Here is a 17738-nt window from a genome sequence, read left to right as displayed (position 1 = left end):
CAGGTGCTGGGCCGAGCTCGGCCACGGGGCACAGAAGGAGAGTTCCATCGGGTGCCGCAAAGGGTCAAGGACGTTGAGACGCTGGAAGAAGGTGATTTGGTCGTGATCACGGCCCATAGGTGGACAGATGATGGGGTTTGTGCCTTCCCTAATAGATACATACTGTAGCTGCCGAGCTCCACCACACTCCACACCTGCTGGGGCCATGCGCGCGCGGGCACACCACCGAGGCACGGGCGAGGCTTCCCTCTTCCCCACAACCTCTGGTCCATTCCCCGCACGAGAACCCCTGGCCCGAGGTCGCGGCGACCTGAAAAACGTTGGAAGGATGCCTGCAGATCACGCCAGCTGCAGCACTTCTTCCCCACAGTAGTACTCAGGTACCCATTACACTGCCAGGCACGCTGCGAGTGAGTTTGTGTGTGTGTGTGTACTGTGTGAGTCGGCCGGACACTTGTCCTGATCCTCGCCCATGTTGCGGTACTACCAGCGAGCCAGCGAGTCCCCAAGCCGCCCGGCACTGCTTCGGTTCGTCCACGAGAGCCCGTCGCCGGCCTCTGTTTGGCTCGCCTCCGCCCTCGTCCTTCTTCTTGGTCCTCGGGGCGTCAGGATCCCTCCAATATCGCCCAAGTCCCGTCGTCAATGCGACGCCAGGGCGGAGGAGGGGACCCTGGCTAAATGCAAAAATACTGCGCAGCACCAGCACTCCCATCTATCCGGGACGAGCCCTGACCAGGTTCGGCCCAGCCCCTGACCCCGGGCCCCCGCTGCGAGTTGTTGGGGGCAGACACTAAGCTGCTGCAGACCATCCACAGTCCAGACTAGAAAATAAAGCTGGGCAGGAGCAAGGGTATAGGACCGACAGGACCAGTCTTGGCCCGCCTCGTCCAGATTGTTCTGTGTCTAATTACCGCCTGCTGGAGCACTGTGGATCGCGCATGACAGCGCTGTCGGGCCTGGTTCGAGCATGACGAGCTGCCTGGGCTGGACGGCGTGCCTCACTGAAAACGGGAGGCTATAACAATAAGAAGAAATCATGTCCGGCGGCAGGCGATCGTCGGTCTCGCGCGGTCCGAATTTCACCGTCGCCGCAGCCCTCAGCATTGGTTGTGGACTCGTCGTCTTCGTCCTCACCTCCATCCTCCTCCTGCCCACCGACCTTGTTCCTGATCGTTTCCGCTGCTGCCGCGCCTGGATCCAGTTGATTCGCCCAGGACTTTTGCCGGACACGGTCTCAGAACCAGACATCATGTTCAAGGAAGTGCTCAGCTCCGCAGGGGTGACTGCCCTTGTGCTGCCCGGCCAGGCGGCTGCTACCCTCCTCTACGCCACTGCCTACCTCGATACCATCACCACGCTGAGCCTCAAGGGCTCTAGCCTCCAAGCCATCGCGTCGACGCCAGGCTGTGGCGCTAATTCCTCGTGGCTGACTCCGGACTATGCCAACAACCGCATCTACTGCCTGGACGAGGGCCTGACCACGCCCAACGGCACGCTGTCTTCGTTCGCGCTCACGAGCAATGGGACGCTATCCCAGCTAGACATTGTCGACACCCTCAGCGGCCCTGTGTAAGTGAAGCTTGAACCCTGCCGCCCCAGGCTCCAGTCACAGAGAAGAGAGTTTACTGACTTCCCCTATAGGTCTGGCGTTATATATGGCGAGACCGGCAATGGCCTGGCACTCGCGCATTAGTACGTACAGAAATCCCATGCATGCAATGCCCTGGCTCTCTGGCAACACACGACTGCCCTTGCGGCCTGCATTTTACTGCATTGTACTGCATGCGGCCTCGGCTGCATGCGAGCAATGTCACACTGTCCAACCACTCTCTGGGGAGCAAGGGATATGCAGATGCCCTCCCATCACCTGACGAGAACACCTTGCGCAGACCGGCGGCCGCGACTAACATCATGCCTCTCCTTCTAGCTCTGGGTCCTCAGTAGCCGCCTTCGACATCTCGGACGCGAGCACGCTCGCACCGGTCCAGGCCGAGACGTACACCCTCGATGCGCCCGGCCCCATCCCGGACAGGCAGGATGCCCCCCATCCTCATCAGGCCCTGCTAGACCCCACGGGGCAGTACCTCCTCGTCCCGGACCTGGGCTCAGACGTCGTCCGCCTGTACTCGGTCGATGAGGGTGGGCTCAGCTTCACCGAGCTGGAGCCCCTCGCCGCCGTCCCCGGTAGTGGGCCCCGTCACGGCGTGTTCCTGGTGACCGACGACGGCACGACCTACTTCTACCTCGCCAGCGAGCTGGCCAACACCGTCACCGGCTTTGAGGTCACTTACAACGACGACAACACCCTCGACTTCACCGAGGTCTACCTGAGCAGCACCCACGGCCTGAACGGGACAGTGCCAAACAATGAGACCACTGCGGCCGAGATCGCCATATCGGTAAGATGCTTTGCCTCCTCCCGAGTCCGCCGGCGCCAGCCCTGGCCGTATTCTGACCATTCACAGCCCGACAACAAGTTCCTGCTCGTGTCTTCCCGAGGCGAGGGGACGCTGAGGATCCCCAACTTCGATCCGGCCAACAGCACCGAGATCGTGTCGGACCCGATCTTCACCTTCGAGATCGACCACTCCTCGGGGGCGCTGACCAAGATCCAGCAGTTCCCGGCGGGCGGCAGCATCCCCAGGCAGTTCTCCATCAGCGCTGACGGCAGCCTCGTGGCGGTCGGGCTCCAGAACGACGGTCGCGTCGTGGTCATTGGGCGGGACGTCGAGACCGGGCTTCTGACCGACTTCGTCGCCTCGGCCGATGTTGGTGGCCAGCCTACCAGCGTGATCTTCGCCGCCGAGTAGGGGTCCCTCCTCTCCCGTGGGGACTTTTGAGTTGGCTTAGCGAAGGACGTGGCTTACTAGGAATATTCAAGTGTATATATATTGTTGTTATCTACAAACCTACCTGCCTGCCTGTCTTCCCGACTGGCTCTTCAACTAGCCCCCCACGCGAGCTCCGCGTGGGCGTGCATGTGAAATACCGGCAAGGATAGATATATAACCTGCATTCCGCAATACCGAAGGGTGCCAACGAGTCTTTTTTTTTTTTTTTTTTTTTTGCCGTTGTTAGGTGACATGAGCATATAGTGACATGAGCCACACCCTCGTGCTACCGTCGCGCCTTTTTTGCCCGCTTGACGTGTAACCGGCCTGTCACAGCCCTGCTGGGTTAGCGAAGCGGTATAACACACAGTGTTGTACTATATACGCGATGTTGCGTCCGGGAACAGGGACTTGGGAGGAGCCAACTCCCCCCCCCCCCCCCCGACCACAACCCAGGCCGACCCCGACGCCGTTGCCCTCCCGGGCGCCCGAACGAGCGGCCACCCGACCCAATCGGGAAGGTGATGCCAAGCCAAGGCGTGCCGGCCGCCGTAACGTGATGATGATGATGATGATGATGGGCAGGGCCTTGTCTTGTCGGGCAGGTAGGGAGCCTGGATGATAACAGGGAGGAACAATGAACAATGTTGTTCTCGAATCTGACACGAGGGCCTGGATGGGGAGAAATGAGTGTGAGCTGGTGAAATTTTCGCTGGGCTCTCCACGGTAGGGGTTAAGGGGGGAAACTGCGGTAGCGAAGGCAGGGAAGAAGAAGCAGTTCGGTATATACCAGCCACTGGGGTTTTCTGCTGTGGGTGGCAGAGTTTTGTGGTTGTTGGTGGTGATGGTGTTACGCGAGATTGAGTCTTGCCTATAGCTCAACAATTATACGTCTGGCTAGTAGCTTTCGAGAAGCCGGTGGTGAATTCCAACCCCACAGGCAAAGCAGAGGTAGATGTGGAGAGAACAGATTTGTTGGGTTGTTGGATGGCATCTGGGCCTGCTACTCATATCTCGAATACAAGGAGGCATGTGGCGAGTTACCACTTCGAGGCCGAGTCAGAGTTTCGGCTGTGTTGACTTTTTCCCTTCTTTGGCTTCGCAACCGGCCGGAAGGGAAAAGGAAGTCAAGAGGATGGGCGTGAGTGTCCAGTTGGAGGCGTCCGGTTAAAGTCGAGTAGGAATGGGGTGGGGGTGGGATGCAAAGAGCCGCATAGGCTGCTCGCTACTAGTGGTTCATGGTACACAAGATATGGTACATGGGGTTTGGGCGGCCATTTCCGGTGCGGATAGGTACCGCGGAGGGAAAAAGCCATCGAGTGGCCAGGAAAATGTCTCGGAGAATCTGGGAAAGAGAGGCTGCCGTCTCACCTTACCAGCTGCGGCTACTACTGTACTCGGAACAGGGCTCGACCCGTCCTCCTCTCTGCTTGTCCAACCCCGCCGTCCCCACAGACAGATTGTTCTCAGATCTTCTGGTCTGGGTATGTAATGAACGGGGGCCAGCTTGGACGGCACCCGCGCGCGGATGCTGAATGGTCGACGGGGTTCGTCCGATGATCATCCGCTGTGGAGTGACAGCCAGGGATGTCCCTGTTCGCGCGTCTCGGAAGCCGTATGCAACGAGGGAGGAAGGACTCATGCGCGCCCGTCTTGCAGGAATTTGGGGAAAGAGCGCATGTTTGGGGAGGGGGGAAGGAGCAGGGGCACGATGCCACGCGGTTGTCGGCCAGTCGCTTGTGATCCGGGAGACCTGGATCTGCATGGCCTGCGTCGAAGCGATCCGATATGGGATGAAAAGATGGTCTACAATCTATGGGAGTACAGGAATGATGCATGTGTACTGTTTTGGAAGTTGATGATTGCTGCCGCGCCGCGTCGTGTTAGTGGCCTCGCCAGCGCCAACAAAAGGCCGACCATCCCACCGTCCCTATGGCATTTCTTATTCCCGAATCGGTAGGCGCCTTGCCCCATTCTCCGGATGGACCATCTCTTCGCATTGTGGTACAAGGGGCTGCCAGCAAGCAGGAAGTCTCGTCTCCGGGATGGCATGATGTCGGCCGGCGGACAGCATGAACAAGGTCGTGCGCCAGGGCAGAGAGCCCGCCAATACGGTTCGGCAGTGGAGACCAGCTTGACCGTTTATATGGGCCAAGGCCCTCACGGCCAGACAAGACAGGAAATGAAAGGCATGGCTCACGGGCTTGCACTTTGATGCGCCTCAACAAGAGAGGGTGTCGATGTGTGTCACGATGAGGCAGGTAGGCAAGGCTGATACTCGGCGGGTGCGGTGCATGTGTGGAGGCCAGAGGCAGGAGATCTGACACAATGATACTGTGATGTCCTGAGGCAACACATGGGAAGACGACATACAGTAGTGATTGATCCCCATGCCATGAGGTCACAGGTGGGGCGCCCCAGGTGCATGTGGCTAGTAGACTACAATCAAATGCGTTCATTGCCTCCTGTCGCAAACTGCCGTATGGCAATACGTAGATTATATTGTAGCCATCTATCTGTGCTATCTATAAGTCTGTGTTACATAGGTTGCAGGGAACGAGAGGGTTGGTTAGATTACCTAGACCGGGCATGCCAACATTCGACTCGACAAGCCAGAGAACGAGTTGCTGCTGCAGGCAAGCCACGTTGCGTCAGAGAGTGCCTGCACTCTAAGCCTCCCCAGAGCCTCCAATCAACCTGCACACGCCCAGACACAATAGACACAATGCCCCTTGCCCTGCCGGCCAACCTGCCCAACCGGCGGCCTGGGTCCCTGGCAACGACTGCCCAACGGGCACATGAGATGCCGCCAGCTGCATGTGCGTGTGAGACAGCGGGACATTTGTCGACTCCCAAGACAGGCAATGTCCACGAGTGAGCTGGCCCAACCGGCCGGGAAAAGTAACCCGACCGCGTGCCCAGGCACCGTGTGGTCCAGCCAGGCTAGCCATTATTGCTTCTGCGCCCCTCTTGTTCTTCCTTCTTGCCAATTTATCCTCTTTGGCGAGATAGATCTTGCAGCCTCTGTCAGTGCTGTCAAGATCTAATGGACGGACGCGGCAGCAGGCACGGAACCTTGCCGTCACTTTGCAGCGTCACCGTCGCAATAACCCACTTGAGATGCTTCGCTCTCGCTCGAGAATTTTTATTCCCTGTTCCTCCCCATGCCTACTAGCTAGGTAGTTCAGATACTGTCTTACTGCGTACCAGGTATTTACCTTACCTACCTACCTACCAAGTAGTAGTGAAGCAGAGCAGTCTTACCCCCCCCCCCAGCTTCCCGGCTCCGCTCCCCCAGCATTTCGGTCCCCCACACACACCATACACTAACTTCCGTGTGCGCCCCCCCTCCCCCCCAAGCTCCCCCCCCCAGTCGACACCCCTCGTCGTGTGTGCTCTAGCACACGAGAGGTAATAATCCCCCTGCCAGGCCATCACAAATGTAGTCTGGTCAAGGGCAACCCCGGGATTTGCTCCAGAAATCGATCGCAAATTGGCTCCAAACATAAGACGGACGGGCCCAGACCCGTCTTCTCCTCACCCGACCGGCTTCAATACAATGGTTGACTGGAAAACCATCGCCATCATCGCCAGCATCATCGCCATCGCCATCGTCTTGCTCCCTCTCCCGACCGCAACCGCTGCTGAGTCTGACATCACTCGCCGGCCGCGCTTACTGGCTTCGCTTCCCCCCCTGACCCTCGCCCAGAGGGCTCGCACCAGGACTACACATCGTGCCAGGATCTCACCTCTGTGTGTGCGTGTGTCCCTTGGATTCCCGTAGACGAGAGCTTCGGACCCGCTGTTTCCCCTCCTCCCCCCCCCCCTCTACCCGCTCGCCCGCTCGGCCCATCTACCCACCACATGAGCCTGCGGGTCAGCATGTCGCCCTCATCCACAGGGGGCTCTCCCCACTCGACAACCGCCACCGCAACGGCGAGCGCCGTCAGGCCATTTCCCGTGCCCACCAGGGACAACTTCTCAATCGAAATGCCAACTCCCCTCATGACTTCCACAAACGGGTCCGGTGCTCTCAAGTCCCCCACCGCTGTCAAGAACCAGCGGCAGGGCAGCTTCGGCCGTGACGGCGCCCTGGGCCCGCCAAACAAGGCCCGGCACCTGTCGCAGTCGTCCGACAACCGCCCGGAGCCTGTCTCGGCCGTGAGCATGCAGAAGGACGACAGCGAGGACAGCGTGAATCCCCTGAAGCGGAGAAACACCGACGCCGGCGTGGACTATCCCCGGAGGCGGGCCACCATCGCCTGCGAGGTCTGCCGCTCCAGGAAGTCGAGATGTGACGGCACGAAACCCAAGTGCAAGCTGTGCACTGAGCTCGGCGCCGAGTGCGTCTATCGTGAGCCCGGCATCAAGCTCGATGCCGGCGACAAGCTGATCCTCGAGCGCCTGAACCGCATCGAGAGCCTGCTGCAGATAAACATCGTGAACCAGTCAAACGGCATCGGCATCGCCCAGGGATCGCCTAACCTGAGCAGTGGCACCACCGCCCTCAGCGGCGAGAACCTGCTCGCGGGCGCCAGTGGGAACTTTAGCTCTGTCCTCCTCAGTGGCGGCATAGGCACCTGGGCTGCCACCAATACCAACATCTCGACAATGCCCAAAATACACACCAATGCCGCCCTCCATCTCCTGCAGTGGCCCCTGATACGTGACCTGGTCTCCCGCCCCTACGACCCCCAGATCCTGCTCCAGCTTGAAATGGCCAGGGAGCCGTTGCACTCCCTGACCAAGACCCCTTGCGTCGACCTCTCTAACACGACGGCCTACATCGAGGCCTACTTTGAACGCGTCAATATCTGGTATGCCTGCGTGAATCCATACACGTGGAGAAGCCACTACCGCCTCGCACTGTCCAACGGCTTCCGCGAGGGTGCAGAAAGCTGCATCGTCCTGCTCGTCCTCGCGCTCGGCCAGGCAAGCCTGCGTGGCAGCATCTCGAGGGTAGTGCCACAAGAGGACCCTCCGGGACTGCAGTACTTTACCGCGGCCTGGGCGTTGCTTCCTGGAATGATGACATCCAACAACGTTCTCGCTGCGCAGTGCCACCTGCTTGCCTCTGCCTACCTTTTCTACCTTGTCCGGCCCCTCGAGGCCTGGAACCTACTGTGCACCACCAGCAACAAGCTCCAGCTGCTCCTCATGTCCCCAAACAGAATCCCGCCCGACCAGAGGGAGCTCACGGAGCGCATTTACTGGAATTCCTTGCTCTGTGAGAGCGACCTGCTGGCAGAACTCGATCTCCCACATTCCGGAGTCGTTCATTTTGAGGAAAATGTCGGGCTGCCAGGTGGATTCGAGGGCGACGAGAACGAAGCCGTGGGGCGTGATGACCTCTGGTATTTTCTTGCAGAGATCGCACTACGACGGCTCCTGAACAGGGTCAGCCAGCTCATCTACTCAAAGGATTCCATGGCAACCACCACCAGTCTCGAGCCTGTCGTGGCCGAGCTCGACTTCCAGCTGACCCAGTGGTACGAGAGCCTGCCGCTGCCACTGCAGTTTCCCTTTGCTCGGACGATGCTGCCGGATCCAGTACAGACGGTCCTCCGCCTACGCTTTTTCGCATGTCGGACTATCATTTACAGACCATACATTCTGGCCGTCCTCGACAACGAACAAGCGGTCTTGGACCCTGCAGTACGCGACAGCTGTCATAAATGCTTGGAAGCCTCCATCCGCCAACTGGAGCATATCTCTGCCCAGTAAGTCTCAAGCTCGCAAATTGTCCCTTGAATTATGCCTACTTGCCGTGATGTAAAACAAAGGAAACATCGCTTTTTCTGTTCTATCAAAAAGCACCAAATCTCTTGTTGTGCTGACAGTACTTTTCTACAAATAGCCATGTTGGACATATGCCATACCTTTGGCAAGGGGCACTTTCCATTGTGTCTCAAACACTCCTGGTTATGGGAGCTACGATGTCACCGTCTCTCTCCAACATATTGATGGGGCTGGTCCAACACGGGGACAGCATCGATCGCATCATCAATGAGGTCGTCATGGAAATCGAGCGATATGCGGTTCTAGCTCCCAGCCTGAGTTTGGCTGCAGAAATCATCAAAGAGGCCGAGGTCCGGAGGAGGACGTTCCTGAGTGGCTGAGAGGCCGTGACTGATGCACGCGCAGCGTGCCTCTGGGCGGACCATCTCAACCATTTTCAGCACAGCGCGCGCCTTGCGGCATCGGGACAGACGTCACCTCAATAACGAACAATCTCAACGACGACAATCAATGCTGACACAACACCACGAAATTCAAATCCAGAGGTCAGCATCGCCTTGCCAATGATTTACGACAGCCGGGTGTTCCCAAAGCGCCCCATGAAATCCCGCTGGAACCAACCGGATCGGGAGTTATGTTGCCTTGCCACGTTCAATTAATCCTGGCGCCTCGGCGCATACGTAGGGGTGGCTTTTACACCCCTGGGCCTCCCAAATCAAATTAAACACGTCCACGACGGACAGACGCCGATCTGACGGCCTTCGCTGCTCGTTGACGCAAGGAATTCCTGTCTCGCACGAATTTTCGACGATGACGACCGCCAAATTGCACATCCAGGAAAGTGGGAGTCTACGGAGGATGAGGAAGGGTGGCCCGCCGCCATCAAAGCAACGCCGAACAAAAGCCCGAGCTGGAAACGATCTGACGAAATTCACATCTCGGCAGTGGGAGGAGCAGTCGAGGTTGGCAGATCTGAGCGCTAAGAAATGACAGCCAAAATCCTGGTCTCGACAAGGGAATCGAGAAGAACCCTGAGGGGCGTCGGGGGTCGTGGTTGCACCGTGAATAAAACTAAGGCCGTGGTTGGCGGACGATCTTCGGCGGGCGGCCCGATATTGCCGGTCACCAACCCCCCCCCCCCTCCCAAGACTCTTTAATACACCATACAGACATTCTGGAGCCTCATTCGAAATTCAGTTGAGCGCCTGCAGCTTCGTCATCATTATGAGATGTCGTGTGTAACGCTCACACGACGTCTATCCTCCCTAGGAGGCGATCTTACAGTCTGATCAACGGGGGTCCAGCTCCGTGGCGGCCACTGCAGTAACAATCGGCGTCACATGACCAGTCACGCAGCCAAGTGCTGCGATTCGACATGGACGACGCCAGCTCTTTGCTGCCGCAGATCCTCAGGCACGGGCACGGCCACCGTGACCGGGTGAGCCCTCAGGCCATGATTCACCACAGGCAGCAGCCGACCACGCAGCGGCTGCAGAGTTATTAACGGGGTGGCGAGGCATACAAGCTGTCGGCTGCAGGGGCGATCGAAGGCCCAATTTCAGGGTGGCTGAATGCTACCACCAGGAGGCGAGAAGTAGATGGATTGGGCCAGTCATGGGCAATGTATTTGGAAGCTGCCAGCCCACATCCAGGTTGTTCTGGGGCATCTGGTCACTTGCGGACGCGCCAGAGCTGGCGGCTCGAGCAAAAGCCAAGCGGCGTCGAAGGTCCAGGGGTCCACAGCCATGAGGGGAACGGGACGTTGAGCACGTGGAGAGGAAGGTTTTCCTTGTCTTTTCGAGCAGTCAAGAGATGTTCTACCGCGAGGTTCTTCTCAGTCTTGGGGGTCCCGACCGCTCGGCATGCTGGTTTCATGCCATGCGTGCGGGCGATCCAGGCTCTGTCATCATCATCATCATCCTACCTTCCTATGTAGGCAGTTTGCATCGCTGGATACTGAGCAAAGCCGCTTGGCAGATGGCGAGTGGTTCACCATATCTCCAAATCGACATCAAGAACAGGCATTAACCGTCTTCTCCTTCCCCTTCTCCAACAATGCCAGATATTTGCCCAGCCCAGCCCATCCCAAGCAATCCTCCCTCGGCCCCATGCCGACCCCGTCAGCCACGCCAACAAACCCCCGTCACTCACCTGGGGGTTAGGCATGGGGCCAATTTTAAGGGTGCAGTCGCAGCTGGGCGTGCCCAGGCGAACCAGAACAACGACCGACCCCCAACCGTAACAAGCGAACCAGCATTTCCCACGAGGCAGGCCGAGCTTTCCCAAGTCACGCCCCGGCTCACACCCCTGGCGCCCGAACTTGGCCCGCAGATCACGCACCCAGATCGTGGCCAGTAGGGTCTTCTGGAGCTGCTCCCCTTGCGGGTGGATAGTCTGCGCGTGTGAGCCTGCACGGCTGGGACGCGGGGTAGCTCTTTTTCGACAAATGTAGTCTGCGTAGTGGTTGCTTCTTTATGCTTGACAAAATCCAGATACGCTGTACATGGTAGGCCCGACCCAGCATCCTTTTGTGGAGTCTTTCATCTTAGGTGGCCTGCCTCTTCGTTGAAGCTCGCTCACCCTGGGAGACGGCAGTACGGCCAGTGGTGTTGTGTAGAAGGCCAACTGCATCTGCACGTTTTTCCCACCCAGGTCCAGGGGCGCACGTGTGTTGTATCGATGCAAGTCACGGGCCGACCACTTGTACGTCTGACGGCATGAGGCAGGCAGCCACAAATGGCAGTGTGTGTATTGTCTGCATCTGCCAGGACTGATCGATGTACATGCAGGCTTCTCCTGCCCTCGAGGCTGCCGAGAGGACTGCACAGGGTGATGCACCAGCAGCACGTCTCTGATGGTGAAGTACAAACCGCCCCCTCACAGACGCAAATAAAATAAAATAAAATAAAATAAATGACGAGGCCGAAAGCAGAGGGTCACCAGGCCAGTAACAGGGCTAGGGTGGGCATCTCCCGTCCCCCAAGCACCACGGTTCCTGGCCGGCTGCCGAGATAGTTCGTACCAAGGCTTGCCCGCCCTTGTCCTGGCACCAGACATTGCCTCTTGAGAGTTTTGAGTTGTCTTTTTATTTTGTTTGGCGGTTCGACCAGGGTGTTCTGTTAATTCATGTTGTCCGGAGTAGCCCCTTTGGGAAACATCTCAGCCACGGGAATGATTGTCCTTTGAACCAGGGCTGACGGAGACATTCCCGGGGGCTCTTGCTCGAGCAAATTGCCAAATCTGCTGCAGTGACTGACTGACTGACTGAGTGACTGAGTGATTGTCAAGATACGAGAAATCAATGTGCATCCTCTGTGATATGGCGCCATATGGTCGGGCCTCAACGGTCGGTCACACTGCGTGTCCGCAGACGCGTGTGATGCATCACTTTTCCGTTGTTCTTCCTTTGCCCATTCTTCTGCGCGAATTTGCCGATGCGGGTTTGTGGCGCACACCCTTTTGCTTTCCTCTGCACCGTGTCGTCTACGATGGGTAGTGTGGTCTTCGGTTCCCAAGGGAGGCTCGGCCTGCCTCCCTCTGCGGCGGCGGACGAACCACGGAGGATCATACGCAATCAGAGGGTTTTTCCTTGCCCGCCGCCTCCGGCGAACCAATGTTGCTGCTCCGTATGAGAATTAGGACCGACTGCTTTGAAGTGGATGGTCAGACTGATCCGCCGTCGGGTTCGGGTATGGCAGGCCAATTCTGGTGGGCATGAGGGGCGCTCACCTTGATCATGCAATCCACCTTCGTATTATCAAGATCTTTGTGGGAGTATGTGGCAGGCGGCCATGCTCGTTTAGGGTTCGCCTGAACATGCCCGCGTGAGCGTCGGTTTTATCCGAGTCGCCCGCAGAAGCGAGGGTCTCGGCCGTCTACGAGCTTTACGGCCAGGAGATTGTGAGGCAGCCCATCCACCACAGCTCGCCGAGAAGGGCAAAGTCGTTCATGCAGACATGATTGTTGCCTATGGAAGCGAAGTGGACCGGGACTACCGACTAAAAGGCTGGTTGGCCTAATCTGGAGTTGATAATTTGTGCGTGCGGCAGTCGCGCATACGTCCATCCCAGTCCTGTCCATGCACTTCTAGAAACGAGGCAGACGCCTTCATGGTCGCCCTTTTGCCTTTACCGCGGTGAAATACTGGTGTTGGCTACTCCCCCTCTCTTATTCTTCCGTAGACGTGAGAATTCGCCGGTTGGTAGAGCATGCAGTCCTCACCCGACATATTGGGCCTGGGCACGGCGATGCGATACATCTGAATGAATTCCATATTTGTAATGATAACGACCTTGTGTGTGACGGCCTGTGCGTTTCTGTGATGGTGACAATGTAAAAGCAGTGCTGACCATCCTTCGTCTTCGCGTCGACCTCCTCATGAAGCCCTATCCAGAGGATCAGCAGCTATCCTAGTCATCAACACAGCGCACAGCTTGATCTGGCGTCCGAAGCTTTCCTGCTTTTGTCATCCGTACTTGAGGGGCCGCTGATATGATGGGTCTGGGGGAAACCGGCTTCCTGGCCTGGCCGTCCACCGTGAAGCCCTCGTGGTGTCCATTGCCACAGCCCAGTCCCTTCGCTGGCTCGGCCGCCGCCTTAAAACGCTCGACGCTCGACGCTCCCGAGGCGACCCCAAGGCGTCTCGTCGTAGACGCAGACGCGGCTGTAAGCATATATAAGCCAGGGACGGCGCTCGTATCTGAGCCGGAAAGCCCAGAGTCCTGTGGCTCCGATGAGGTCGAGTGCAACAGCTTGCGGGCCAAGACGACCGTGGGTCCTTGCCAGGAACAACGCAGGCGTGAGGGGCATCATGATATAAAGGCGTCAATGCGGTTGTTCGCTGGCCAGAACACGTCGCACGCTACTTATGCATACTTCTCTGTAGCCTGGCCGGGTTGAAAGCGCCAGAGGCGTGAATAGAGACGGTCGTTTCTTCAGTTGTGTTGATAGAGGTTGCGAAGGATGTCCTTGGACTCTGTGTGACAGTACACCGAGAGATGAGGCCGTCTTGAGGTCCATGGTGTCGATGATATGTCGAGTGAGCGGCCTAGTGAGGCTATACTAACTGCCGCAAAATTTCATGATCAACCTAAGTAAGGACAGACATATTGCAAAGGATGATCTGTGTTTAGAGAATTCAGCCTCTTGTTTTCAATTGGTACTTGATCAATATTCTACATACCTACGGATCAGAGCCCAAAGATACCTCGACCACTATGTTTGACTTGCATACAGCCGTTCTGTCACGCAAAGATGCAGCGACGCACTGCCGTTTGCCTTCGTCAAGGGTCTCGAAGGCCCATCTCCCTGGTCATATAGTGGGAAGGATTGCGACGTCACCTAGTCGTATGTTTCCAAGTATGCTCTAGAAGAGCTCACTCTCTTGGATCTCGAGCTGTCGGGTCCCTGCTCTCTTACCCAAGTCGATGACTTCCCATCCAAGTTCAGGGGACCCGTCCGGGCAGTGGGTGATGATGGAGCCATGGCTCACAAAGCTCCACTGACATACAGCGCACCTTTTTTTCACTGGCGCCCCTTTCCTCACTTGTCTTGGGCCCCTCTCTTGACATTCCTTGCGCCATGCTGGCCTCGACCCCATCATACGACTGTCCCTGAGGCTCGGATACTCAAGGAATGAGGTCCAAAGTGACACACGGTATTATTCCAGACTGAGCGCGTCGCTCGGAACAGAATCACGTCGTCTCTGGGGTCCGTTGTCGGTAGGGAGGCATGATATAACGACATTCCGCGACGCGCCGCACGCTCAAATCCTCGGAAAGATCCAATTCGGCTCTGCTCAGATGTGAGCCAGAACTGACCGTTGCGGATTGGTCAGGATGAATTTCAGTGTCCATAATCAAGGCACAACCTTCATGGCGTCTGATCCTCAGTCTTTGACCTCCCAAAGAGTCTCCGGAACGACCCCTTCCCTGGCGTCTTTGGCGTCTTCGGGCGCGAGGGGCCTGCAGGATGCATTGGTAAATCAATCCGTAGAGGCGGTAGATCCTTGTCAGGGACGACCGGCGGTCTCCTCTCCATCCTCCTGTCCGCCAACCTGTCGATCCCGCCTTGCTCGTAGCCAAGATCCCTCCTTAGCTGCTCTCTGCGCACCTCGAGGTCCCGGTCCCGGCCCTCGAATATCAGCTGCTGGTGGGCGTACTGGGTCTGGTGGGCCATCTGCGCCCTCGTCTCGGGCCTCGACAGGCTCCCCTCGGCCGGCCACTCCCTCTCCTCGTCGCCGTTGACGACCACGTACCACCTGATCTCCTCGCCCCTCTGCAGCTGGTCCCTCAGCTGCTCGAACCAGCCGGCGAGGCCGCCCAGCCTGGCCGTGTCGCGCTTCCCGTTGAGGGTCTCGTCCGAGCTGGGGCCGGTGACGGCGGGCTCCCTGCTCGCGCGCACCATGTGCTCGTACCTGGCGATCTCCTCGACGATGCTGCAGGACGAGTCGATGCGCTGGACGTAGTCGGCGACGTAGGCGTAGGGCCGCGACACCTCGTCGAGGTTGCTCGGGTCGTGCTCCTCGAGGACCTTGACGGGCGACCAGTCCTGGGCCAGGACCGGGTCGGCGATGGCGCCGTCGCTCGCGTGGGACGAGCTGGCGAACTGCTGCTGGGACGAGGGCGGCGACGGCGGGGCCTGGTGTGCCTGGTAGCCGGCCGGGGCGTGGGTGGTGGGCGGCGGGGGCTTCCGGCTTATCTCGGACTTGCTCCGCTTCCTGCTGCTGTTGCTGCTCTCCCTGCACGAGGCGGGCGGCGCGGGTGTCTCCTGGTCCCTGTCCTGGTGGTACTGGGGCTGGGACTGGAGCTGAGGCTGGGACTGCTGAGCCACGACGGCGCGGCTCCGGCTCCGGCTCCTGCCCCTGGCCGAGCGGGCGGTGTGGTGGCTGGCGGCGTCGTCGCCGTCGTCGGCGACGCTGCTGCGGTCCAGGGAGTGAGACTGCGAGTACGAGCGCGGGGCGAAGCTGCTGCGGCGTGTTGGGGGGAAGGTGCACTCGGGGAGGAAGTCGAAGAGGTTGTAGAATGACTCGATGAGGCTCCGCGGGGAGCCCCGCTTCACAACCCATTCCGGCGCGGCGTCATCGAGGTTCTGGACGACGACGTACACGCGTATGCTGCGGCGTTTCCAGCGGAAGCCGTGGCACAGATAGGTCGGCATGGGGCTGACGCGCGCGTGCAGAGCAGGCCAGGGGAAAGCGGGAGAGCTCGCTCAGTCAAGCTTGTGAGCCCATTGATATGTCAACCACAGATTGGTTATGCGGCAGTGAGTGAGTGAGTGAGTGAGTGAGTGAGTGAGTGAGTGAGTGAGTGAGTGAGTGGATAGGTGAATGAGTGGGAGAGACGGTATGAACGAGTTGCAGGAGAGCTATCCGAGCCAAGATGCTGGGCGACGGTGCAAATTGGCGACGGTTCACGAGATATGACAGCACGGGCGGGGAGCGTCAGACGTGTTCGGGAATGAGGCTGAGACACAATAGAGTTTGTTGGCGTGCTTTTTGTCCTAGTAGCCTTTCTAGCAGGTCATTTCGCTAGCAGGCCGTATTGATATCATATGATGGTGTTGGTGGGGGACGACGATTGTTTCCCAGAATATTGGTCTCTGGCAGCGGGCGAGGTGCGTTGCCTGACACGGTTCTAGAACCTTGAATTCGAGACAGGAGCAGGCTGCATGGTTTGGTTCGACGGATGCAGGGTGGCATATGGCATGGCAGATGGCATGTCAAGGGGCACGTCAGTGTCACCGATCTGGGTAAACCTCTGTGGGGGTGAGAAACACAAGCTGTCGCAGCATCACCTCCCCCAGCCTCAAAGCTGCCCAGACTCGCCAGGCTATGCCAGGCTGGGGAGGCTGCCCCTAATGGCAGGAGCCCGCCGGCCTATTAGAGTCTCGGGCATACATGGTAGCTCGAAGGCTTGAGGGCCGCGGGCAGCGGGCAGTTTGGGGGTTGAGCCGGAATGCTGCAGTACCCCTGGGGAGAGTCCCGATGGCCCGTCCAGCTGGGATTCAATCTGCCCGGCTGCATCTATCTGCATGATACAGTAGACACCAGACACCTTCCCGTCAAGCCCAGTCCACCTAGCCCAGCCCGTTTCAGCCAGATGAGGGGGACCACAGCAGTTGAACATGACGACCTCGCTCCTGTCTAGATCTAGTAGCGCACAGCATACATGGAGATTGTGTGTCCGTATTGTAGCATAGCGCGAAGTCCGGGTGAGATGGGCAAACCAAGCACCATACATGAGAACATACCAGCCCAGTGTCTAGACATCAATACCAACCGCCCATTTCTCTGCGGGTGCGCCTAGGCATGTTGCATAAGATGCCACCACTACTATGCACTCCACGCAGGTCCAGTGCGGCAATGGCCCATCTAGAATGACGGGAGGGCTTGTCAACATGCCAGTGTCAATGTCAATGTCTGTCTGTCAATGTCAGTGCCACTGCCGTGGACTGCCACCGCCAGCGCCGGAAGGGGCCCGGCCCGGAGCCGAAAGCGAAAAGCCCCACTTTCGCGGAGGCACTGTGGCGGTATGGGGTAGGCTGTACTGTAGCCTGCACGGCCGGGGCTCCAAGCGTGGCTGAATCGCAGACCCCTGGGCCCTGTCAGCAAGCCCCCCTCCCCCTCCTCAGCTCTATCTAGCTCGAGCTCTAAGAGTTGCTGCTGCTGAGGAAAGACGGCCTGCAGATCGGCCCAAAGTGCAGTTTTACAGACCTCAAGGAAGTCTACGTAGTCCACATGTCTGCATAGTACAACATACGTGTGTGCATACATCCACAAACACAACTGGCTTACCTATTTCTCTGGGCCGGGAGACGGTGATGCTCAAGCCTCTGAGCTGAAGCCAGGCACTATCAAACTAACATCCTCCCCTGCCTACCAGACGGAATCTTCCCCGAGTCTCGTTCACTTAGACAACCATCAAACCCATCTCGACCTCGCCTCCCACCCACCGCCTCATTGCATCGCATCGCACCGCCCACCCAGCCATCCCAATTCTACCAGCAAGCCCCGTCCCAACCCCAATCCAGTCCAATCGAGTCCTGACTCCTGCGTCAAAGATTTTCTTCAACTAGTGGCCAGGGATTTTGGACCCTTCATTTCACGGCTCCAAGATCCGTCAGCCGTCAGATGTCAGCTGAAAAGGGGGCCCACGCCACCCTTTTACT

At 58.3% G+C, this 17738-nt stretch overlaps 3 protein-coding genes across 3 annotated transcripts; 2 read left to right on the top strand and 1 right to left on the bottom strand.

Annotated features, from left to right (window-relative positions):
• Window positions 1–1036: 1036 nt before the first annotated feature.
• On the top strand, window positions 1037–2810 carry INS49_000436 (uncharacterized protein; the record flags this gene model as incomplete). Its single annotated transcript, XM_043161274.1, has 4 exons — window positions 1037–1569; window positions 1642–1692; window positions 1928–2399; window positions 2466–2810. The coding sequence occupies 4 exons, from the start codon at window positions 1037–1039 to the stop codon at window positions 2808–2810; spliced, it is 1401 nt and encodes a 466-aa protein (XP_043029780.1).
• A 3885-nt stretch (window positions 2811–6695) lies between these two features.
• Window positions 6696–8950, top strand: INS49_000435 (uncharacterized protein; the record flags this gene model as incomplete). Its single annotated transcript, XM_043161273.1, has 2 exons — window positions 6696–8551; window positions 8689–8950. 2 exons carry the CDS (start codon window positions 6696–6698, stop codon window positions 8948–8950), a joined length of 2118 nt encoding a protein of 705 aa, XP_043029779.1.
• A 5491-nt stretch (window positions 8951–14441) lies between these two features.
• INS49_000434 (uncharacterized protein) lies at window positions 14442–15728 on the bottom strand (the record flags this gene model as incomplete). The annotated part of the gene is made up of 1 exon (XM_043161272.1): window positions 14442–15728. One exon carries the CDS (start codon window positions 15726–15728, stop codon window positions 14442–14444), a length of 1287 nt encoding a protein of 428 aa, XP_043029778.1.
• Between the last annotated feature and the right edge of the window lie 2010 nt (window positions 15729–17738).

This window comes from Diaporthe citri, assembly GCF_014595645.1.
Source record: "Diaporthe citri strain NFHF-8-4 chromosome Unknown scaffold_1, whole genome shotgun sequence".
Classification (NCBI taxonomy): Eukaryota; Fungi; Ascomycota; class Sordariomycetes; order Diaporthales; family Diaporthaceae; genus Diaporthe; species Diaporthe citri.
Note: the sequence above shows the minus strand (reverse complement) of the source record. Positions and strands in the feature narration are given on the sequence as shown.